Here is a 26,599-nt window from a genome sequence, read left to right as displayed (position 1 = left end):
AGATGGGAGCCAAACAAACTAACAAACCCAAAACCAAAAACCAACCAGCCAACCAAACAAACAAAAAAACATTTGAGCACAGTAAAGCAACACAAAACCTGCAGTCACTGTGTTGGTTTGCAAAGAGGGAAAGTATTTTAGTTAGTATATGTCTACAGCCTTGTTCATGAAACTGCCAAGTGGTAAGCCATCATTGTAAGGTGATAGCAATTGTTTAAACTTCAACAAGCCAGGGAGCTTACTAAAACAAAAAATAAATGCAAGAGGCAGTAAACTGAGATACAGAAAAAGAAAATATAGAACTAAGGGTAATTCCCACGTAATGCTTTTCACTACCTGACATGTCATCCGAAGGCTCCCATTTGTACTGTGGTGTTGAGTACAGGTCTGCTTTGGCTGGACCATTTTCTAATGGCAGTGTGGGGTGGATGGTGTGATAGTCAGAAGGGTTCCCATTCACTGTTACCAGCAGAACCTACCAGAAGATGGGAGAGAGGCACTGCTTTTAGGGCAGCTTTTACAAGTGTGAGACTCCTATTTCTGTGCTTTGCTTTACCATGGATTGCCAATGGTAAAGGAGCTGAACGAGTAACTGTAGTTGGCTCTTTCCAAATAAACTGATAGTTATAGTCGTGTTGCATGCAAAACTAGTACATAACAGCTTTCAAAATAATTTTTGGGTAACTTTTCATGCAATATCAGGAGATTTACAAACTGATTTCAGTGAAGTTTTTAACAAACTATAAAATAATTCTGCATCTTAGAACAGTAAGTATCTCCTTAAAAAAAGTGTGGTTTTGTTTTTGTTTTTTTCAAATTCCATAAATTTCACGTTGCATTAGACATTTCAGTGTACATACAAGCAGTCTGAAAATGCACAGAAGTGTGGACACACAAGCAAAAGTGATCATGTTATTCCAGTCAGCCGAGCTATGGTAAATGACTATTTGCATGCTCTTGGCCTCTCCTACTTATAAAATTATGGAAAGAAAAAACAATGTGAAAGTGGATTATATTAACACATGCACAGCTGGGGAAGACTGAGGCCAACTACATGGCTTAGTGCACAAACAATAACTCTTGAGTTCATGTTCTGACACCCTGACTTTCCCAGGTCAAGCTAGCTTTTTACAGACAGCCTGGGAAAGCATCACGATCCCCTGGCTTTAGGTTAAAGCTATAACCACAAAGTCACCCTCCTTCTTAGGCAAGCAAATACATTGATATTTTCAGACTTAAATTTAAATTTTCAGACTTTAATTTTTCAGACTTACATTTTCAGACTTAAAATTAAGAATACCTATCTGATTATTTATAGTGGTTATGACAATAGTGTTTATAAATGGCTTTCAATTTTAAATTATTTCTGGAGAGAAATACATTAACTGCAGTTAATAAAAACAGTTATGTTAATTATTGTTATTGATTCAGCATTTAGCCTACTTCTTAGTACTAATTCAACACTCTCACATGGTTTTCTTTTTGTGAACTAAATTTCAGCACTTGTGCTTGTTTGGATTGGTGTTCCAGCAACCACAATCATAAATATCTCTTGTATTGGCAGGAATTCACATGCAATGGGTTACTGAGAGCAGTATGTGCTAAAGACTGACATGTGTTTAGGCTGAGAGATAGAACTGTTATTTTGCCTGCAGAAACTATGCACAGGAATGTTGTGGACTGATTCAGTCTCTCTCTTTCAGAACAGTATCTGGGTTAGGTATATGAAGCAGCACATTAAGATTTGGTTATAACTGCTCTCAGAGTTCATCTGCATCCCCATTCTTCTGAGTATGCTGAATGGCGGGGATGTTTCTGCATTCAGGTTTGTTACAGGATCTATAGCAGTCAAAATAAATCAATCATTTGCTGTCAGCTCAAGCAGGGATTCTATTTTTCTGTAATCTGTAAATTAAACTCATGTGTTGTCAGTCACTCTTTAAAAGCCTCAGCATTTCAACATGAATGAAGGAAAAAAAAATAGAGCAAAGAAGCTAAATCAAGTTTAAAGATGGTTTGCATTAGAAAGCATATTTTGAGATCTTATTTAAACCCAATGAAATAACAAAGATCGTTTGCCAGTTGGTACTACTACAAGTAGTGTAATTTCAAGTGAATTTCAAGTAATTTCAATTGTAAGGCTAATTAGCAGTTTCTCAGCGTAATTGTTAAGGAAGAGAAAGATAATTATATTTAAGACAATCAAGGTTACATGGCAAAAAACAGACTAAACAAAACACAGAAGTTTTTAAAATGTCAGCTAAGCTTGTATTGCCTATATCAGTGAGATCTGTATTTACATGTTAAAAAGAATGACAAAATTACAAAGACTAGTAGTATACTAACATCCGATGGCTTGTATTCATCTTGGGTCATTGACAGAAGCTGCAAAAAGCAATGCAAGACAAATTATTAAAGAAGCATGGCTCAAGCATTAATAAGAATTTTTTTGTTGTTGTTGTTGAATACAGGCATGCATATTTGCTGACTTTTGCATATTTGCATTAAGAAATTCAGAAAGAATTCTTAAAAAGCCAGCAGAATTGTACACGATGCTTCATAAAATTATATTTAGTGTACCGTAAGCATTGACGTAATGTTACTGTATGTTCCTGTGAATTCTGAACCAAAACTGAGACTGTTGCCTTAAATTTTAGGTATTAGCTCAAAGAATTAATCAGTATGACATTATACTGATTAACTGCTTTCTAATGTCTTTCTAATGATCCAGTGCTTAAAAACTAAGTTTTAAAAGATCATTAGAATTACTGTAATTATAAAACTACTTCTGATGAAATGTTTATACTAATATAAAATGTGATACTTATAACTGCTAGCAATATTCTTTTCATTAAGTAGAAATATTTTTCACTGAACAAAAAATATTGGCTTTAACCAAGGCTGAATGATTAAATGCTGAGTGAACACCAGAATATGAAGTAACACCTGCAATGTGCTATGTCAAGAAAGCGCACTAAAGCATCAAAAGCTATATCCACCAGTTTTGTCTTTCCAAAATATTTTCCACTCAAGTCAGTGAGAAATGTTTCTAGAGATATGTGATTCATAGGGGAAACAAAACTGTGCTTTTAAAATTCTGTTAGAAGTCCCAAACTCCTATTTCTGTACCATTTTATTGCTTACTTTGTGTTTGTCCACAAAGATTTTTAGGAAGTATTTTCAATGCATGACTTCTCTAGCTTTTCTGTAATAGCTGTTGAAGATACTATGTTGAAAAATGAAAATTTCCACGGAAAAATTGAGATTGCTAAATGTAAGAACCTACAGTAGTAACTGATTGTTATTGTTGTTGTTTGATAGAGTAGGTTCAGTCCATTTGTTTGCTAGCTCATTTACCATTGTTACTATTATAATGGAGTTTGGAGGAGCTTAAGTATATGTGGCTCAATGGAGTATTTATAAATCACAAATTCGACTGCAACTCGTTAAATGAAATTTTACATTGTAGCTGGTGAGGACTGATGACAGAAAGCTGATCCTTTCCTGGAGATTTCCCAGCAACTGTCTTCCCTACAGACATCCAGCAAGGGCACCAGTACACCTGAAGGAAGATAAACTGGTGGTTCCTCTTTACTGACTGTGGTAATTAGCAACAAGGTAACAAGGCAGATCAGAACTTTACATCAGGATTTAGTTCCCTGGCAGACTTTTTAGCTGTTTTGAATAAAGATAGTGACCTGATGCCAAAAGATTTGCTCTAAATTTCTAAAATGCAGAAGCCAAAAGCAAGGAGCATGTTCTTTTATGTCCTTACGCTGGCTCCTGTTTTAGCTTTATTATTTTTTTCAAAATAAATTTCCTACTCTGCCACACAGACTTGGTATTGTATCTTAGTTCTATAAACACACATTCAGTTCTTCCTACTATTTAATACTGCTTCCATTAATTTCAAAGTAACTGTCATAAAATTGAGTGATGGTTTTAAAGACATTTAATGCAGAGACCCTTCCCACTTCAGCCTTACTTTTCTCTCATCAGTTGTATAGTGGCTTGCATACCACAGACTGCGTCTTCTCTCCGCTGTCATTGGAATTGGGCTGCAGGCTATTTCTTTGTCATCCTCTCTGCTATCAAATTTCTCTTCTTCGTCAGGTATCTGCTAAGCAACACAAATGACAGCACTAGTTACTAGTCTAGATAAAAATCTCATAAGAGGAATTTAAATTTTCCCCTAATTGATGCTCCCTCTCTGAAATATGTCCTTGAAATACCTTTTAGTGTTTAAAGCACTCTATCGTATTAAACGTATCGTATTATTGTATCGATTATCATATCGACTTTGACTGAGATAACATTTTCATAAATGTTGACAGGGCTTTTCTATAACTGCTAGTCCATCAATGCCATGATGCTTCCTGTTAGTTACAAGACACCAGAATCACACTGATTTCCAATTTTTATTACTTTAGTATACAGTCATACCATAGACACAAAAGTTTGATTTTATGAGCAGTGAATTGAAAGAAAATTAAATCTTCCCAACTGCATATATATGTGAAAAGACAATTCTGCTTCATTAAACAGCTGAAGAATTGAAAAGAAAGGTCAAAACCCTATCAGCATAAGTAACAATATTTGAAGTCTAACCTTACATAAAAATCCATGCCTCAATACATAACAAGGTAGTCAGTAACGGTCATCCATTGAGGTTTGTCTAGTCTTTCTTCTGTGTTGAACTAGAAATATTTGTGTGTGTACTCATGTTCACATGAAGGACAAAAAAATAACTGGAAAAAGCCAACGTGGATTTACCAAGAGTAAAGCATGCTTGACGAACCTGACTGTTTTTTAAGCTGAAACAACTTGCTCAGTGGATGAAGGGAGAGCAGCTGATGTCAGCTATCTTGATTTTATCAAGTTGTTTAACACAGTGTACCACAGCATCCTTGCTGACAAGCTGGTAAAATACTGATTGGACAAGGTGTATAGAGAACGGGTAGAGAACTGGCTAGACTGTCGTGCTTGAGGTGGGGTGATTAACAGATCAAAAACAAAATGGTAGTCAATCATAAGTGCAGTTCCTCAGGGACTGATGTTAGGCCTGGTACTATATGCTATCTTCAAAACTACCTGGATTATATCATGGGGTTGAATGCACCCAAACAAAGTTTATGACACTGAACTGAGGGATGAGGCAAATGGGCAACCACACAGACAGGCTAAAAGAATGTCCCAACCAAAAATGCACAGGCTTAACAAAGATAAAGTCCTTCATCTGGGACAGAATGCAGCAGTAAAGGCTATGAGCAGAGTTGGTGGGGAGCTGCTCAGGTGAATACGTCCAGAGGGTTCTAGTGCACAGCAAGCTGAACGTGAGCCAGCAGTGAATGACAGCAGCAATGATGGCCATGTCCTAGGCTGCTCAGTCCAATCTACTTGTCAAGTGTCAAACCATACCTGCAATACCGTGCCCAGTTCTAGTTCTCCCCAGTTTAAGACAGACAAAATCTAGGGAGGGTACAGCAGAGAGTTGTCAGAATGATCATAGGGCTGGAGAAGCTGAAGGATGCAGGAGTTGTTCCTTGTTTATTTATGTATTTATTTATTGCTGCCTTCCAATACATACAAGGCAGTTTTAGAGAAGACAGAGGTACTGTCCTCACAAGCAGGCATGATTATAGGACAAGAAGCTATGGGCACAGTTAGTTTCAGTAAAATGTTTTTTTGGATAAGAAAAAAAATCACTGTGAGAATAGCTAATCACTGGCACAGGATGTCTTTGCTGGAAAAATCCAAGATTTAGCTTGATAGGCCCTTGGACAACTTAATCTGAGGCCCTGCTCTCACATGCCATAGGACCAGATGATCTCCTGAGGTCCCTTCCAACCTAGTTTGTTTGGTAATTCTATGATTCTCTACGATGCACATGCTCTATTTCTTCACCTTTGACAGGATCTATTACCACCAGAAGTAGGATTGCTAATGCGCCAGCCTTAACTCCATTTTAATTTCATGACCCAGCAGGAGTATGGGGGCATCTCAAATAGAGTGAACATGGTTGTGTTTATAGAACAGCATCAAACAGGAGACAGAGGTGAGCGTACAAAAACTGTGCTGGGTTACAGCTCCTCTCCAGGCTCTTACAGATGCACTATCCCTGCACTATCCCTCTTCTCCTTGCAATCCTGAACTTCACAGCTGAGCCCTCACCAAGTAGCAGGATCATCTGCTGTTCATACTAGTAAGAAGATGAAGCTCAAATGTGCTGCTAAAGGGAGAAAGGGGGTGCTCTAGAGCCAGTAGGCTACATGTGAAAACTGAGCATCTCCATCAAGGTGTTGCTCAGCAGGACTCACCGGCCCCTGGGATACCATCAGGGAGAAGCTGCCACAACCGAAGCTACTCTGCTTTCTGCCTTTGCCTGGTTTCTAATCTGGAACCTTTAGACTTCAATCTGACTTTTTAGTTCATTAATATTTGACATCTTTACTTCCTTAGTTTTCTGGTCTCTTGTCTCATTCCAAGACTTGATGTGTTCTTTAGGTTTTTGGCTCTGATGGAAATAATAAGCATTCAGAACATCAGAAAAAGGTATGCAAGGCCATAGAATGAATATTATTGAATAATAACAGCTATTTCACTCTGCTGTCCATTAATGCCTGGATGTTTATTTCAAAACTAGTAGGAATGGTAAGGATTAAAGGTAAACTACCTATACTTTAAACACTGCTTCAAAGAACTTACTTTCTTGTGGGCAAAATTTCTGTAACATCAAGTATGGAGACTTGATTCTAACAAGAAATGAAAAATGCTCTAGTGGGGTTCAACATTCCTATTTAACAAATTTTGAACTACAAAATTCAAAGAATTACCACATTCTGCTGTCTTTCTTCTCAGCCTCCACCACTATTAGTTAATTTATTGTGCAAAATTCTCAACCATACAGCTATAAAGCCCTGCTGCATGAAATCACCCCTATTCAGCTTCATAAAACCACTCCTGCTGAGTACACCAGTGCTTGCATAACCTGGAACCCAAGGCAAGGTCTTATTGACTTCAACAGGACTTAAGTGACGGTTCAGAAGCTGTGCTGAGCTGCAGCCAAGATACAGACACACTAACTTTAATTTTGAAATTGCCCTGTTATTAACTATAAAATTACCAGCCAAGACAACTAATTGTCACATTTTATTTCAACCTGAACAAATGGTTTGTAAGGACTAGGCATGAAGAAAGTGCTCATTTTGTACTTTCTACTTAGCAGACACTTTTATTTCCATTTCAAATGAAACATAAAAAAATCAACCTTTAGTTTTCAACAGGACTATCCACCTGCTCTCATACTTTACTTAAATCCTGTCTACTGCCAACAAAGAGATATTTTGTAGTATAAAAGCTAGTTTTCAGCTGCAGTTTGTGTCTCAAAGGCAAGGCATCAAATTAAGCTTTATGGGAACTAGCTGTTGGAAAGGGTTCTCATTGCTTCTGCAAAGTCAGTTGATGCATTAGAATAAGAATAAATCAGGATGTTGGGCAGAGGTCTGCAAAGTTACCCATGGGAACAGGACATCCAAACATCCTCCATTCCAATCCTAACACTAAGGCCCTATTTTTTAAACCTTGACTTGGATAAACAATGGTTATTAATTTGGTTTTACTTCTGAGACAGTAAATGGCAGCACATTTCAGATATGATTGTATATTTACATTTGATTGCAAAAGGGCATTCCTAGCCCAAGTGTAACATGAAATAAACTGATCTTGTGCTTAAAATACTTCTTATTGCCATTTAAAACTTTAACATAACTGCACACCATAAAGAACTGTTTATCAATAGCATTCAGTTTGCACCAGGATGACCAAAAAAGTACCAGAAGACCTAAGATGTAGACAGTGATTTCAGTAACACATTTGTAGCCTAAGAGACTATAAGGGACAGTGGGTGGTTTTGTTTTATCTTTCTCAGAAGAGGAAAAAAAAAAAAAAGAAAACACAGTAGTAGTCATTCATATGATTACAACTTGCAGGAGTCCTTTGACTTGAATAACTCTTCCAGTTCTTCCCCTACCTGACCAGCTCTCAAACTCCTCTTAATTCAAACGATCTTAAGAAGTTTTTAAAGAGCAAAACCATAAACTAAATTGCTGTAACTCAGTTGAGTTCTGTACTATTCTTTACCATTCAACAGACAGTATGAATGGGCCCTATTCATATATTCAGTCCTATTAGTTACAACTATGAACTGAAATCTCCAGAGGCAGATTGTCTCCTCTAATTTGCAGAGGTAGAATTTCACAAGACTCAATTTTAGAACAAATCAGATCCAAAATATTAGGCAGAAGAAAAGCAAAACTTCCACTGACCTCCAAAAGTGTTTTGCAGGAGTAAGGTTCATACAGAATCCCACATAGACCAACCATACTCTTTGAAATCTCATACTTGCTGTACTTTGATAGACTGTGGTGCACACACAAAAAGCTTTCCGCTTGAAACTCAAGATTTGAAGTGGGCATTGTTTTTGTAAAATTGTTGACCAGCTGTGGGATTCAGAGACAATCTCAAGAGTATCTGTCTCAGAGAGCACTCCTACTAAAATTCAGCAGGAATTTTATCCGCAGGAGGACTCCAAGATGCTATTCACATGAGAAGGAATAAATGCCAGAGCCTACATGTCTTAAAATCTGCTTTCAGAATTTGCTGCTCAAGTATTACATGTACTTTATGTACATCTTTTTAAACTGAGTATGTATGCCTCTACACATAATTTAGTATACATGGTTTGTTCAAAACAGGTTCTGTTCACAAGATTCTTTTGAACAAAATTTCAAAGGTGAGACTTTTTACTGTACTTTAACAGCAATATTTAGAGAACTACCTTACATTAAGCAACACAGTATATCAACATTGCCATCTATCCATCTATCGGTAAGTTAGTGGTGAGTTCCTAAATGCAGAGTAACTTTGAAATCACTGGGAACTGCAAAGGCAGGTTATGTCCTTAGTCTGTAATGAATCAAATGTACCAGAAATTCACAAGCGAAAAATTGTTCCAATGAAACCTGAAATAAAACTATTTCTGGGTTTAAATAATACACAATAGATTCTACCAAAAGAAACCTAATAAGAGAAAGATGAATGCTGGATCTGTGGATCCAGTCAAGGATAAACAAAATGCATATAGCTGAAAAAGGGCATAAGAAAAAGTTTGTAAAAATGGTAAATATTGCAAATCCCAGCATCTCTTTTTAATGAAATGAACTTGCAGCACTATATTACGTGCCTCAAAAATAAACATCAATTTAGGGTTATTATTTTATTTACAGCGCTCTCCTTTTTAAGAATCCATTTCTCTTCAGAGGGAAGCATTGTTCCCTTGACATAAGAAGTCCCCATGGGGGTGCCAATACTTTCTATTGCCTTTCAAGTAGCCATGGGTTTGAGAGACCTCTTCTGTTCTTCAATTAATCTGTTCTAATATTTGCTCACTCTAACCTAATTGCTTGGAAAACACCTCTAATTCAACTCGTTTCCAATTCTCAGAGACTGATTTTAGCGTCTTATGGGAATATCCATTTTAGTACACACAAGTAGTCTAAAAGAAAGAAGTGCAGGCAAGTACAATCTAGTGTGGACTCTGGTCCACAAAGGAACTTTCAGGATTCATACTGTCTCAAGACAAACAGGTCCATTTCTCTCCACAGAAAAAACACAGTAATCAACTTATACCTGTCACCAAACTTTAAGATTGTATGAAAGTTGAAAGTTGAAACTGAAAGTTGGATGAAAGCAACCCAGGTTCTGGAAATGAATTCCCTAAGATGCTAAGATCACACAGCTCCCACTAACTGCATTTCACATGTGGTTACTCCTCTGTGAATGGTTCTCATGGTTTTCTTACTAAGTTTGTGAGACATGAAGTATTAGTTACAGCTTCAGTGCTAAAATCATATTATTATCTGGAAATCTCAGTTTTCATTTAAGAAAAAAAAAAAGAAAAAAAGAAAAAAAAGAAAGAAAGCACAGCTGCTGCAGCTGCAGAAAAATAAAAAATTAAACAACCCAATGCCAGAGGGCACTGGATCACAATCTTTTAAAACCTTGTGACTTCAAAAAACCTAGTCTTAAGATTTCTGGAAACTCAAGGCATGATTTTTTAATAACTCAAGCTTACAGTTCTGGAGTCATTCACCTTTAATTACTAGGCTCAACATATGTAAAACCCAAATATCAGATATCTAACTTCAGAGGTGATATATTTTGTGTGTCTTTTTAAGCATTAAACTGCTTCATTATACATTATATGAGGAAACACCCTTAAAATAACAAAATCTTAAACATTTTTACTCGTTACTACAAACTCCACTAACTCACAGTTCAGTATTTTCATTGTGGTTTACAGCACAGCTGAACCTAAACTCCAGAACTCATGTCAAACCTCAGAGGATTAAAATAAACAATGCTTAGGATCACCCTACCTTTGGGTTTATATTCCCTCTTTTCCTGGAACAGGAAGAGGTGAAAATCTACCTTTTGTCTCCTTTTTCTCTTGCTTTTAAACATAAGTGGGGATTTTCATTCAGGGTCACAGATTCAGGAGCAAAGGTTTTCAGAAATTTTTTCTCTCTCTGCGATAAAATTTCAAATCTCTGTCTTGTCTCACGGTATCCTGTGCCAGCCTGTATCCCACTGCAGTTCTGCTAGACAACAAGCCCTATGTGTTTGCTTTCCATTTGATAGCCTACATTGCACTATACTGATACTGGCTTTCTAAATCACAGTAAACATTAATGATCTGCCATTGCATTCATTATTTAAGAAGAATATCCATGTAAAAGCTTCTATCAGACTCTTGAAGACACCTATCAAAAAGCCTGAACTCAAGCTTGCACTTGTCTCTTTCCCTGAATTTTCTTGAATGTTTGCTTGTCTGTGAGGAATTACCTGCACTGGTCAGTCTCACAATCATTAGCACTAAAGAGAGAAGGAAATCACACTTACAATGGGCTCTTGTAGCCAAAGGCGGATTAGAGTTGCGAGGGTGTAGTACATCACCAGCAGTAAGATTGGATTAGCATGGTGATACCAATGCAACTCTTGATTTTTGATGATCATCCAAGTGCTTGAGCAGTTTGTCTGAGTAAGAGAAGTTACACCAAACAACCTGTGGATATGAAAAAAAACACCAATGAAGTTAGAGAACAAATATCAAAACTTATATTGCTTAAGAATATTTTTGCTTACTTACAATACTGATTGTCCTGTTTAGATCTTATCTAAAACACAGTGAATATTTTCATTCCACAATATTTAGTGAAAAGGAATGGTCTTTTGCACTTAGTTTTCAACATAAAACATGGGAGTATAATATTATTGCACCTATCATGTCCAATGTAAAAACTTTAAATGACCCGAGCCCTTTTAGCTCAGAGCTACAGAAAATGGGGAGAGAGAATCTAGATGCATGACCATTTGGCAAATCACAGTAACATGGCATTTCAAAGTGATTTAGTAAACTGACATACAATGCCATTCCACACGCTCTGCCAGCACAGAGCTGTAAAGCACATGTCCTTAGCACATTGAACAGTTTACTGAAAATTAAAAAAGAAAAAAAAAAAACTATTAAAAATTGCTGTCTAATTATAGAAAAAACTTATAGACATATAGAGCTCCACTGAATTAATGGCTTTTGTGAACAATGGAAAACATTTGGCAAAGCAATTGCTCTGAATGATCATATCATTGAGGAAAAAAAAAAGATGAAAAATTAATTCCATAATTAATGTAGTTGCAGAATTAATGATATATTTGACTATTTCTTGAAAAACTAGGATTTCACCAAGTAAGAAACTCATGCCAAAAAAAACACACTTAATTAAAAACAAACAAACAACAACAAAAACAAAATCAACAGACAAACCACAACATTTTTAATTTAAGACAAGATATTAGATGCTTTATACCTGAAACAAAACCAGTAGGAAGTCATCGTTAAATTTTTTTTTGGTCTTAAATATTTTGCAGAAATCCAGAGCTAGTTCATAACATTACCACAGCACATATCAGTATTCATTATATCAGTTTGTTTGTTTGTTTGTTTTATTGATAAGCTTCTTCTACAATGTGTATGAGAGTTAGAGTTTTTGATTTTTAGAAGAAATAGATTTCATCTAAATGATGGTTAAGGAGAATCATTTATTGAAAGAACAAAAACCCCAAACTCTGCTAATTCTAAAAGAGTAAAACAAATATATTAAAAAAAATACATATATTTATTTCATTTGTTTGTTTACTTGTTTTCTTGCTAGGGGATTTAATCATGAATAGTATACGTCTAAAAGATTACTTCTTTTACTTACTAGAATCCAACACAAAAGGGTGAATGAATACAATTAGTATGATATTCAACAGAGATCTACTGCCTGAAATCTGCCTTTTCAATGCTGTAAAGTGAAAATCAAGTGAAAATGAATGGGTTATGCCTGTTCATTCACTGGGGATTAGTGGCAAGGGTATAATACCATTAACTGCCAGAACTAGTGTTTTATTAAACAATTTATCAGAACTCACTTCTCACTCTGATTGTCAACATGAGCCAAAGACTATAAATTGAGTAATTCTCAGAGTTTTTGGGTGGATCCAAGGTTGGAAAAAAAAAAAAAAAAAAAAAAAAAAAGATTCTGCATACAAAATGAAATGTTGTAATTTAAAGGGGAGCTGTGTAGAATCCAAGCAAATTCAGAGCCAGTGTTACAGTTTGGCTCCATCTGGCCAAAATACATGCTGAACTGTATTCTGTTCATATTTCTAACAGCATAGGGGAACATCTTGTTTTATCTACTTTCCTCTGCAATCTGACTTGAAAGTTTTCCCCATCAGTGATCAGGGTTGTTGAGCTCTATTAGTTTCATCTTCTACCTCTATTTAATAATGCATTCTTTCATCTCTGCTTCATTTTAATATTTTCTGTGTAAGCACAGTATGAATTACCCTACTTCTGTTTCATAAATGTCTCAGAATCAGAGTGCAATTCAATTCTTACTGAAGTGAAAAGTCTTTCCATTGCCAGTAAATGCTGAGTATTTCCTACAGAAATAGGGAAAAACAGATCTGAACCCTTCTGCCAGGCAGACCTGATCTTATTATCACATATTCCATTCTGCTGTATAATGTACTATAAAGTCTCAAAAACTTTTGTTTTCCTTTCATCTCCACTGAAGAAGCATTCCACATGATCTTACCAGTCAGGAAAATTTATTACATTTCAGTTAAATCCTCATTCTCTTAGTTTAATCTGTTTACTTCAAATAATCCATACTTTCTACAATGGGGCTTAATTCTGCTCCAATCTGGTCCTGCATTCACCAAATACCAACAAGTTATAACATACCTCTTCCCTCTTAGCTGTGACCTTATCCACAGTATATCTATTTATCTCATAAATCTTGAACCTAGAAAAACTGCTGCTCGTTTCTGAGGTCTTCTGAGTTTTTGAGAATTGTTAGTCACAAAGGTACTCAACACAACATTTCCCATGAACCAAATTCAATACACTCTGAAGTCTTGGGAATGCTCATTCTGTCTAGGCCTTCAGTAAGGCTACAAGTTGCTACTCATTCAATATTTATGCTTGAAAATTATCGTCAATGAGAATTGCTGGCACAGAACATTAATCAAAGACATACAGTCATCTTCTCTTATTTAAAGCTTTTAAACACACAGGAATAACTGCTGCAAAACTTGTAAGAATTTATAGTATGCAAAACTTATTAGGGCGTTTTCCAGTTCTGCATACTTAATTCCACAAAGATGTCATTATTCTCAGTTGTAATCAGGATCAGCTATATTTGCCTCCAGCTCTGATCTTAGTGTGACTTTGTCTTAGTCAACATATATGAATGCCATTAGTAAACCCAAAATGAGTCCTAGGTGAGAGAAACTGGATTCCAAACAAGACAAGAATGTCTGGATACAGAAGACAAAACAAATACATGAAGACCTTTTGCTAGTGGAAATTGTTTACCCTTCAAAAGTCTGCATTTAACTTCATGAACAAATAGCGTTTTGTCAGATGCAATAAATTCACTTTTCTATTCTTGCAAAGAAGCAAAAATTGTGTTTTTCAAAGTCCTCATCAGTATTCTGAAAAATGCATTTTATTTAAAAACATAGCAGAAATCATTTGGAAATTTTTAGAAACTATAAAGGGCCAAAAGGAACTAAAATGTCTGACTGAGGCATGCTCTGAATTAGCATGTGAAAAGCAGTTCTTAAAAGGGTGATATCTATCTATCTATTCAATTCCTACTCCACTCACTCATTTTCCCAGCAAAGCTTCCTATTGAATCTGTGAATCACCCTTCTGGCAGGCACACTTTGATCATCTGTGACTTTCTGACAAAGCTGTAAACTATGACCATAAAAACAAACAAACAAACAAACAAAAACAAACAAACAAACAAAACACAACCACAACTAACCAAACAACAACAACACACACACAAAAATACAACGCTAAAAAACTTTTGATATCTAACAAAAATCAGAAGAGTAATTCCAATTTTATTTGAAAACAGAAAAAAAATTACTTTTGTACTCAGACAGTTGACCTAAAGGGCTGTCAAAGCACCACATTTTATTATTCTATTATGCAGATTGCTAAAATCTCCCCAGCATGCATTAGTTTAGTATTACATTAATATAGAAAAATTGACAGTAATAGTAAGTTGTTGTGTAAAGTGTGAACATATATGATTATATTAACAAATCAAATTAAATGTATCTCTCATATACAGAATTATCAAACAGAATAAATACAGATCTGTTCAGTCTGTGAATTTTGCCCCCTGTAAAAATGGGGTGGAATATTTTTTTTTTGTAAAAATATATCTGTCAGTTTGGATTCTGGATGAACTGGTATTTTAGGAGTTGACTTCAGACCAGGATTTGTCTTGTAATTTCCAAGGCCAGGATGGGAAGTAATAATTCTGACTTCCTGCATAAAATAGGACACACCATAATTCTTATACTGTACAAATAATTTGTGGTTGGATTAAAGTTTATAGTTAAGAAAGGCATCCAATCTCAGTTTCAAGTGATACCAGATCTTTTATTGCCATACTATTTCCTATAGCATTTAGTCTCTATAATAGTTTTGTCTAGATGAGCTTTCCAGTTGCTACATCTTCCTACAATTCTGTGTACTACTTTACATACTACTTTTCACACTACTTTTAACTACACAACAGGACAGAAGTCATTTTCCTGTATCTTCTCTGAGCTTCCCAGTTTACAGCAACCTCATGCAACAAGTCAGAACATCTACAGTCCACCTCCATCACACTGCACAGCTTTCACCTGTTTGCATGGCCTAGGGGTTGTACTTGGACACCAGCCAGATATCAGAGTTGAAGCCCATATTCGCATATTCACCTAAATACATTCAGGCTTCTTTGGACAGTTTAATGTCAATTAGGAAATAGCTGAAAGCTATTTTATTGCTACAATATTAGACCTGAAGTTTCTGAACTGGTCATTGCAAAACCTTTATGCACTTATACACAAAACAAAACAAGCAAGCAAGCAAAGAAAAATCAAGGACAATTAAGCTTTCTTTATTTCCTCCTAACTAACAGCTGTTACCTCTCGTCTCTTTTGTCTTCACAACATGCTAGCCAATTCTATAAAAATGACACTAAGTTCCTCTGAATTTTCTGAAAATGGCTCACTGGTAAGACAATGTGATGGAGGTGGAGGTGAAGATGGAGGTGGAGATGGAGAGAGAAGAACAGAATCCCAAAATGTGACAGGCTTTGGAGGCAGACAAAGAACTCCCAAATACACGGTTACCAATGTTCACCTCAACTGTTTGGAGATTCAGAAAATATAATTTGAACAAAATGAATGTAATATCTTGGTGATTTCTTTAACTTGTATGAAAGACCTTTGGAATAGACTGTAGTGAAATTCTGACTGAGCTTAGCAGCTGTTTCTTTTAAGGGCTGGGAACAAAAATTACATAAATAATGTCACTTTAGTGACAGAAGCAAGTGCCTTGCATACAATAGTTATGAATATGCATCAAAATATATCAATATAACAAAAACATTCATGTTCTCTGGAGAAAGCCTCTAGGTAATAACTTACAGTGTTTTACAGACTCTACTCTGACTCACTAAGCGGAAGCAAAAGACATACAACAGCTTTTCTCATGAGCCCAACCTAACCCATGACAATGTGCAAAACGCACATTAAAAAAATCATTAAGAGCTTTCAGTCAAAGAAGACAAGTGATTCACGGTGGCAGGAAAATGTCTCTTATCATGTCCTGTTGATTATGCTTCCTCTGAAGGTTCTAAGAGGGCAGTGGATTCTCAATTTCACTAGAGCCTGCTGAACCTCTGTGGAGTAATTGCAAGTACTCATGAGTCTGTACATTGCTTTGGTTTTAGTTCTCATATATTCTAGCTGGACTTGATGTATGTTGACATAAATTGGTCGATTTTGCTCTCAGTTAATTGCCTTCATTGCAAACATAAAAAAGCATAAACCCATATTCAGATTTTTCAAGCATTTTCCTAAACACCACCTATTACAAATCATTCTGGTCAGAAACACAAGGCTATGTCATTAAATTAACTGCATATGTTAATATCATGACAAAGTTTTAAATGCTTCTCATTCATGAAAACTAAGGAAAGGAAACAGGATTTTCTGATATCCTAAAAAATTGTAAAAGACTGGAGATAAGAAAGAAACAAACCAGGTGTTCTCCTAATACACTCAACTTTTTGTTCACATTCTTAAACATTATTTTTTCAAGGTGATAGGGCCAAAAAAAACAGAGTGAAACTGATTGACTGGGAGGGGAAAAGGAAGAAAGGAAATCTGGACAGCTATTGCATGCAATAGGACATCATCTGTTAGATGCCAGAAACCATTGTTTCCGTAGAAGGCAAAGGCAGGATGTCTGAAATCCTGGACCAAATGTGATTCCGCTATCTTTTGTCAAGGGAAGCAATTACAATGTGCATTTTTATTGAGAATTGTGTATTTGTTTTAATTAGCACATAAATGTATCTATTAAAGTAGGAACTATCTGGATGATTTAGGCATGAGTGTCAAGTGTTGTAATGCTCTTTTTAAAGATAACCATGAAAATTTCCTTAAGGTTGCTAAATGTAATGTAGTTTTAGTGGGTTGGCTGCTTGCTTGTTTGCTGGTTTTGTTTTTGTTTGTTTAGTTGTTTGGTTGTTTTTTTTTTTTTTTAATTATTATTATTTTTTAGGTGGCATTGATTTGGAAATTCAAGATCTAATATTTTAGCAGCACTACACCATTGATTTTAGTGTGAAGTTACAACATTGAGAATACAAGCACGTTATGATCTCACCTCCATAGTTGCTTTGTCAATGGGGAAGAGAAAGGTACAGAGACCTGAAAAGAATAGAATAGATCTGAATATAAATTCTATTCTAAACTCTCTCATGCAGAGCTGCTACTATGTGTATGTATACTGCACCATGAGTTATGCATACTACAATATAAGATTTAACTTGTACTATAATATAAAATCAAGATGGAATTTGGGAATGGAAAAAATGTATGTTTTTAATATTGTGCTAAGAACAGTAACACACACAGAATTTTGTTTAAAATTATAAAATTACAGATGATAGTTTATCATTTTCAAGACACGTTCATATGTATTTCAAGCCTTCTTCATCCAAATATTCCTGTTATTGTGCTCAACATTTTAACATTTGCTCTTTATCCACAATAAACTGGATGTACATTACAAATACTGACTGATTTAAGCAGGAAAGATTACTTCACAGGACTTGCTTCCTGTTTCAGGAAAAGATTTACCATAGACTAATAAAATAAAACAATGATGCAAGTCTGCAACTCTATTTGACATGGTAGCAGGCTGGAAATTAAATCCAGAACAGGGCAATGAAGATTACAGTTTGAAGAAAATGTCTGCACCAAGCCACTTCAGGAGCTGTATTTCCTGATTTAGTATTTATGATTACAGGAATTTTTGCTATAGCCAGTACTGAATGGTTATTCACAGCAATGGCATCAGAGACTTCTGCTGTGCTGGTCTGGATTTGGGAAATCCATTTTAGTAGAACTTCGGTTGTAGAATTTCTGTTTGGTTTTACGAACTGTCTGAAACTTTATATCATCTGGCTATCTGTTATTTTATACTTACTGCACTCTCCTCATAAGACAAGGGAATGCTGACTGGGGCTGGGGTAGGAGAACAGACTATCAAGACTGATTGCCATTTGAATTACTGAGCCCTAAAATGGATATGCTAAAAGTGGCCAACCAAGAGAAAAAAAGGAGAGATGAAGAAGAAAAGAAGAAGGGGAAAGAGAAGAAGAAAGGGAAGAGAGGAGGGGAGGAAAGAGGAGAGAAAAGAGGAGAGGAGAGGAAAGAGGAGAGGAAAGAGGAGAGGAAAGAGGAGAGGAAAGAGGAGAGGAAAGAGGAGAGGAAAGAGGAGAGGAGAGGAAAGAGGAGAGGAAAGAGGAGAGGAGAGGAGAGGAGAGGAGAGGAGAGGAGAGGAGAGGAGAGGAGAGGAGAGGAGAGGAGAGGAGAGGAGAGGAGAGGAGAGGAGAGGAGAGGAGAGGAGAGGAGAGGAGAGGAGAGGAGAGGAGAGGAGAGGAGAGGAGAGGAGAGGAGAGGAGAGGAGAGGAGAGGAGAGGAGAGGAGAGGAGAGGAGAGGAGAGGAGAGGAGAGGAGAGGAGAGGAGAGGAGAGGAGAGGAGAGGAGAGGAGAGGAGAGGATGAACAACTGCTTTTTTGTTTGTTTGTTTGTTTTAAAAAAGAGAGAAAAATGGAACAACAGTAAATTCCTAGAAATGGTGAAAAAAGTCGCCTTTTGGGGGGTAATGGTATAGAAATTTTCTTTTTCTGGGGGAAAGAAGATGAAGATACAAGGATAAAAGGCAAAACATCATGTTTCACAATCCAGGCTTGACATTAGGGATTAATGAAGAAGAATACTTAAAATACAGAAAGGAATGTATCCTAAATGCTAAGCAATGCTTGAAGAGTGAACTTTTTTTCAAGATTTGACTTAAAGGAGATACATACTCCCATCAAATTTGTAAATACCCTGGGTTGAAGAAGGGGGAGAGTAGTGGAAATAATAATAAATAAATAAATTAGAAAACAACAAAAACAAAATACCAAAACAACAACAATAACAAAGATTTTTTTTTTTAAAAAAAAGGAAAAAAAAAAAAAAAAGAAGAAGAAAATATACCCACCACTCTAACACAGACTTTCTAAATGTCAGCAGATTCCTGTTCTCTCAAGCTGTCCTGTTGAGTTTTTTGTGTTTGGATGGCAAAGCTACACACAAGTTTTGATCAATAAAATTATACCCATAAGGTCTGTTAAGAGAACCCTGTGAGCCATCACCGTCCCCCAGCCAGTACCTCATTTGGCTGTATGCTGAAAGAAATACATGCTGTTGGAAAGGACTGAGCCAGTCCTGTGGTACCTCCAGGTCTATCCTTGCCTTCCAGAAGCTGGTTACTCTCTAGGATACATGCCAGGAATTAAGACTACAGTGGGGCTCATGAACACTGATACAACACTTTTAAAGAAATAACAAAATACAGGGAGGAAAGAGTTGGCAAAGTTGGATGAAGTACATTAAGAATCCCAAAGAATTAGGGTTAAGATGAATGAGAGGCATTTAGCCTCACATGTATTTTTTTAATGGAAAAAAAAGAATGAACAGGAAAACTGGCATTTATCTTTCCACATTGTGTTATACGTAAGAATTCACAGAGATGGAGCTGATCTTCCACTCCTTCTCCTCAGCTTAGTAGGACAACTATGTAGGGAGATACCGCAGACATAGATTTCAGTACACAGCTGTGTGCAACTTATTAAATTTATCCACTTCTGAGTAATACAAGCTTTAAAAAGCATTGCAATATTTTTAGTGCTTAAAAGACCTAGACCCTGCTTTGGTTCAGACTTGGATAATTCAGAACGGGCTAAATGGAACTGTGCCATCTTAACAATAACAAAATAAAATAAAATAAAATCTGATTGTTTGGGTTGAGAAGAATCATGATAAATTTCAGCTTAACAGTTAATAAACTTTTTGGAAATATCTGAAAACATAGACTGACTGGAAGTGCTTTCCTTCAGAGTGTTGCTATCACAACACTATAATACAGGCATATATACAGTGAATATAGGCTTGGTGGGTAAGTAGATCATTCTAACTTTTGTTTTAATGTCATCATATTTCTATAGCTCTTTAGCAGATGTCTATGCATTTATTTTCTACCAAGTCTTGGTTTCCATAGCTTCTATTGGATCAAAGCTTTTCTGGCAATGACAAAACCAGCACTGGTATATCTCCCACCCTCTTCTGAACATCAGTGACTTTTCTTTTAAAGGAAAACTAATTTCAAACACACAGCTATTGCATGAGAAACCTCATAAAAAAAAAAAAAAAAAAGTAATTTAAAACTTGTGTGCTAATATCATGCATATAATGAAGACAGAGAAAAATTATGAGCCATTAATCCAGGAAGCTGCAGAGGAGAAAGGATAGCTTTAAGGGTTGTGAATTATATAAAAGCTTGCAAAAACTCCAAATACAACACAAATCTTTATTCTGAGGAAAAAAAAATAATAAAAAAAAAGAACATATAAACAGCAACAATAAAATCACTTTGCTCTCAAGTGAATTAACAACTTTAAAACAGGATGTTAAATCGTATCTGTTACAAAACCTGTTTTTTAAAGTAACCAGATAATGGAATTTTCTCTGAGACTATGTGACTGGAAGCTGTTAAGGACTGGACATCCATTAAAAATGACTGAACTTCAGACTTTTAAATACTTCATATATCTGAAATAAAGCAGCTGCCCTAAGAGGAATTTAAATCTGAGCATAAGGATTTGTGAAATATACCACATTTCATCCAGTAATTGAGCTTTGTAGTGACCTCTATTCCAAAAGCTCATAGTGTGCTTTCATTGCCTTAGAGGCAATAATTCCCCACTGTTATCACTAATAGTAGATGTGGGTCTACTAATGCCTTGTTACTTAGACAAAGTCTATCTTCAAAAGCCTGGCATGAAGAAGATTTATCAGTGGTTTTCCTCTCTGGATCCTCAGACAGTTTCATTAGCTCTGTTCAGTAGAGCTCTGAATTTCTGGTGAGCGTTAATCTTGATCTTGACCTTTTCAGTACATCAGTAAACTAGAAAAGCAGTGATGTTGCTTTAGTCTTTGGGGACATCTGCTGGGACTTACAGAGGTGAACATCTGCTGAGGAAATACCCTGAAGTAGCATCCCCAGTATCTTTTCCCAGTTCTTTAATCCCAACCTGACAGCTGAGTTGCCATCAGAGGGAGGACAACCACGTAGGATGGCAAGGAAGGAGGACAGCCTGCCCCCAAAACTCAGACAGGTACTGCAGCCCACAGACAGCCTTCTTGTCCTAAGTTCAGATGCTGGAAGAAGGATGCATTTGTGCAGCTAGACCTTTGAGCATAATGTTTCAGCAGGAATCATTTAGGAAAAGCACACCATGCTCCAACAGCCCTGGTGAGCATCAGCATTTAGCAGGGTGGTGCTACCTGGCCAGAGCATGCTAGTGACCTAGTACAACAACCAACTATGCAACCAACTGCCAGCTTAAGAGATTTACTGTCAGCTCTTAGAATAATGTATGCAGAAGAACAGAAAATGTTTCAAAATGTAGCTCCACACATTTCAACTTTGGGGCAATTTGGTCTGTGATCTAGGAACCTAAGGACAGAGACTGCAGCCAACAACTCTGAGTTTGAGTCCAAGCTCTGACTATCTGGGGGGGGTTATGCAATTCATCTAACTTTTCTGTCCAGGAATTTTTCCACCTCTGAAAGGGAAGGATGATACTTTTCAGTCACATTGGGACAGTCTTCTAGGTTCAGTGATGCATGAAGAGGATAAAGAGATTTTCCACTTACTCAGTTGGCAGTGAAACAGATTGGAAAAAAAAAAAAAAAAAAAAAAGTGATTGAGACCCAAATTAAGAGACTCTGCAGTAGAAAATATGAGCAAAGAAGATAGTCTTTTTTTCTTTTCTTTTTTTTTTTTAAGCAAATATCCTAAGGGAGAAATATTAATTGTGATTCCCACTTATTTTTGGAAAGGAAAAAAGGGAAGGGAAGGGAAGGGAAGGGAAGGGAAGGGAAGGGAAGGGAAGGGAAGGGAAGGGAAGGGAAGGGAAGGGAAGGGAAGGGAAGGGAAGGGAAGGGAAGGGAAGGGAAGGGAAGGGAAGGGAAGGGAAGGGAAGGGAAGGGAAGGGAAGGGAAGGGAAGGGAAGGGAAGGGAAGGGAAGGGAAGGGAAGGGGAGGGAAGGGAAGGGAAAAGAGCAAGGTATGGGAAGGAAGATAAAGGGATAATAAGCAATAAGGCATGGAAAAATACCTAATTAACTAATTGTGCAACCAAAACTGTATAACATAGCCATTTTAAAAGCAGTTGTAAACTGTACCTCATCGGTTCAGTTTTTGTCTTTAAGTTACCACCTTCAGCTAAATGAATATAAGCAAGAGATGAATTGCTTCCACTCTGAGTACTCAGTGTACCTGTTGAAAACTGCCTCTTGTGCAGACAAGGACTGAGTCCCCTGTGTGTGTTTGACTGAGATTAGTCAGGACTGCATTTTGTACTACCTCTGAGGAATGTGGGATGATTCCTTTGCAAACGTTTTTAAATTGAGCTGAAAACACAAAGAGCTACTATATAAGTGCTAAATATCTATCATCATAATTCCAGGGCATGCCAGAGCATGAAAATAAAGGCTGGCAGACAGACCTCAGGAAAACAGTAAAGACAGGCTTGTAGTGCCAAGAGAAGCTGACCTGCTAATGCCACAAAGCAGTAACAACCTGAAAACCTGAATCTGGTAGGAGGGGAGTTCTTACATTTCTGTTATCTTTCTGACCTTTTTTTTTTTTTTTTTTTTTTTTTTTTTTTTTTTTTTTTTTTTTTTTTTTTCCCAGGCATTTTATCAGTGTTTATATTAGGCAGACCTGTGCTCTTTCAGAGAAAATAAAATTAAAGGGTCACCTCTTCACAGGCATCTCTTACATGTCCACACAGGGACACGTGGACAGGCAGGGAACATACCCTGTGACAGTCGGAGAACCTGTATCCAAACATAAGAATGAAAATCATAAGATGCATGGTGTGTAAGGTGAAATCCATCTCTTGCTGACTGTGAGCAGGGCTTCTTTTAGTGCAGAGGTGTGTTGGGCCCAAGTTGTCTGAGTGAGTGCAGAAGTGGGAAGGCTCTGTGATGAGTTATTGCATACCCAGTTCATTCAAACAGGTAAATTTATCATGGCACAGTGGCACTTGCAAAGTCGTTCTCACCTCTCTCCATTCCTTTTACCTGAATGTCTCAATGAATCTGAAGAAGTAGGCACCTTCTGCTCTTCTCACATTAAAGCACTGCTATCTGGGGGCAGAAGACAGCAAAGAAGTGGCACCTTGCCAGCATTATGTCATGCAATGGTGACTGATTTTATGTTTGCAGTGTAAGTTCAGTTTCCGGATACAGTACACGTTGTTGGGAATGCCAAGACTCCCCCCCCTGTGCTAACAAGAACCACCTGCAACAAGGGAAAACCAGTCTCTCCTGTGTGCAGAAAGTTGTTTTTAAAAGCACATCACCTGGTTTACATCTCTTGGTGTCTTAGCATGTCTTTTGGTTTGCATCCCTTTCCTAGACAAGGGGAAGATAGAGAGAAGTCAATCACCTGTCGTGCAACACCGGTACCCTGAATAAAATTGTGCCTGCTGAATTTGGCACTTGGTGTGGGGTGAGAGCTATGGTGAATGCCAACAGCTTCATGGTGGGAATGGAGAGCCACACAGACTGCCAGAGAAATTTCTGCAGTCTACTTACTAATTCATCTGTTGCTTTTCCCAGAGAGTTTCAAACATGCCATAAATCCTGGCACAAACAAGAATTTGCTGATTTTAAGGAACTACAGCATGCACTAAAAAGAGATGGGTATTAATAACCAAGTGAAAATCAGCAAGGGCTACAGATTCTCCCTAGTAAAACTGGTAAGTTTACACTGACTTCCCTGTTGTCACCACTGGACTTCCACCAAAACCTGAGTTAATTTTAAATCACTGCTGAGTACAACTCTGCTATAAAGCAAGTACAGCATGCACATTTATTACATGCCTACTAATGAGCAAATCTCCAAGGTTATTCTTCTGAATAAGCAATGAAAGAGGTGAACTCATTTTGGAGTGCTTGTGTGGCAGACACAGAGCTGGAAATCCCACAGGAGTGAGCAGGTTTACAGTACCTCCAAGGCTTTCTTGCTACACCTGACAGGGAACACCCAGTACTGATGGGAGTTGTTCTCCCATTGCATTTGGATTTTCCAGACAGTGCTATCAGGATGGCTACCAGTGAGAAACTCAGAACAGGCAAAAATGAAATTATTATTCAGTGTTGTAAAAAGATCAATTTTAAATGAAATCCTGAGCCAGATTCACTAAATAGGACCATTTCTTGGTCAGTCACTGTTGTGGTTTAACCCGGCTGGCAGCTAACTCTGTTCTAACTGAAACCAGGACAGTCACCTTGAGCAGTCTTTGATATAAATGACACCAGCCTGTTCTAGTGAAGTGAGACACTGAGAAAGAATGAAAGAATATTAAGGTATGTTAGGAACCAGTACTTCTTCCTCTTAGGAATGAGAAATAAATGTAATGGACAAGTTTATAAGACTTCCTATGAATTTTCCAGTATTCCTCAGTTTACTTTTATAACTTGTATTTTCAGCTCTTTAGCTGCGCTGTCATTAATTCAGATAACTATTTACCAGCCCTGGCTATAGGTGTTCTGCAGAGGATAGTATTGCTAATCCATCTATTTCACAGCAGGCTGTTGTTACTAGCTATAAATAAAACTAGACTTTCCTCACTAAGTTTATGCAACTTCACTTGCAATTCTATTCACCTTCCTTGATCGGTGAGGCAGGGGTTAGACAGCCCGTTCAAAGTCTCATGGGGAATTTGCACAATCCATGTGCAAAGGGATGAAAATCTTGCAATTTCTGGTGAGAAGGGACTGAAGACAAGTACTGCTAATTTTATCTGTTGAAGTGAATGGAATCAAGGGAGGCAACACTGTTCATGTTCATAAATTGCATTCAACAAGTAATGAAACAGCATAAATATTATGTTAATTAGATCACTGAATAAAAAATACAGTTTTAAAACCAGTTATTGAACTATGTGAAAATGAAGCTATAGTCCCCAGCCTTTTATCTGAGAATGCTGTTTGCAGTTTTAAAACCAGTCCACCTTTAAACACACTTTGGTCAGACTTTCCTATGGGGATCTCTTCTGAGAGGGGTCTGCATGTACTGGGCTCCTTGGTATCTTCAGGGGAGCAGAGGAGGTCAGCAGCCAAGAGGTAAGTTATATGTTAAGCTTGTTCTGCAGTCACAAAACCAAATGAGTAGAAAAGTAAATCAGACATGCTACAGAACTGTTCCCTTGCTATGGTTTTGCACCCTTCACCTTCTTTAGAAGAAGGAAAATCTGTCATGAAAATTAAATGGGTTTTATGAAACAAAATGAGCTTTGTAGCTCACAGATTTTGTTATGTGTAAAGATGGGTGAACTCTGCTGTAAAATCTCCAAATCGGCAAAATTGCTGTGCCATTGTCAGGGTCCCTTTGCAATTCAATAGCTCAGCCTGCAGCTGAGCCAGGCAGCGATGCAGAGCTGCAGGACAGTGGAAGCTCTGAGTGGGACTGCCTCTAGCTGCAAGAGCACAGAGAGGACCAGGACTGCAGCACCTTTCACTGTGCAGTCAGAATTACTCCTGCATTGCTAATTAACAGAGAACCAGCATTTCTGTACAACTATTTCACTTTTTCCTATTCTGAACTACAATTTGGGTGGTTCATAATGAAAAGTGTTTCTGAAGGTGAATGGCAGAGTGGCAATCAACTTTTTACATGGAGATTTAGACAAACATTGATCTTTTTTTTTTTTTTTTTTTTTTCAATGATTTGTATTTTTACTTGGAGAAGAATAACTCATATTTTCCCAAGGATTTCTCATGGACACATGGTGAAAATTTTCTGTGAGTGGTAGACATCTGAAAGATTATAACAATTAACTTTATGGGAACAAATATAAGTGACTCCTCATAGCTGTCTTTATAAAAGACAGTGTTACTTGTCCCTTCTTTTTTCATGTTAATCAAAGGGGTTTGGGCTTTCATTGGGAGGGAGGGCAGATAAGAGGCAGGGCAGGCATAATGAAGACATAATACTGAGTTCTAGCATTTGGCTTCAAGTGCTTTAAGAGCAGCTGTTTTTTCCTAGTATTCTGCTTCTGCCTCCATCAGCAACTGACTGTTGAAATGGAAATGCTCAAGGTCAGAGAGAACTTTCCCACTTCCCTGGGACTCCCATCAAGTCCACTCATGCCATGTTATGCCTGTCTGTCTGGGTCCACAGGAAGAATGTAAAGCATCTTCACCTTCCAAAACACCCCCAGTTCTTACTTTTCCAGTAAATAAAAGGCTGAATTCAGAAATCCAGGGTAAGACTTGTGGGAAAA

General features: G+C 37.1%; 1 protein-coding gene across 1 annotated transcript in view; it reads right to left on the bottom strand.

The window, feature by feature from the left end:
• Window positions 1-26,599, bottom strand: part of PIEZO2 (piezo type mechanosensitive ion channel component 2) — a 311,014-nt gene that overhangs the window by 91,339 nt on the left and 193,076 nt on the right. The window contains exons 8-11 of the mRNA XM_082754254.1: window positions 10,960-11,122; window positions 3,986-4,120; window positions 2,347-2,385; window positions 337-475 (exon numbers count right to left, since the gene is read on the bottom strand). Of these exons, the coding sequence (XP_082610380.1) occupies window positions 337-475; window positions 2,347-2,385; window positions 3,986-4,120; window positions 10,960-11,122 (476 nt within the window). The remainder of the gene's footprint in view (window positions 1-336; window positions 476-2,346; window positions 2,386-3,985; window positions 4,121-10,959; window positions 11,123-26,599) is intronic.

This window comes from Aythya marila (genome assembly GCF_965140915.1).
Source record: "Aythya marila genome assembly, chromosome: 2".
NCBI lineage: Eukaryota > Metazoa > Chordata > Aves > Anseriformes > Anatidae > Aythya > Aythya marila.
The sequence above is the reverse complement of the archived record's forward strand: the minus strand, read 5'-3'. Positions and strand labels throughout refer to the sequence as shown.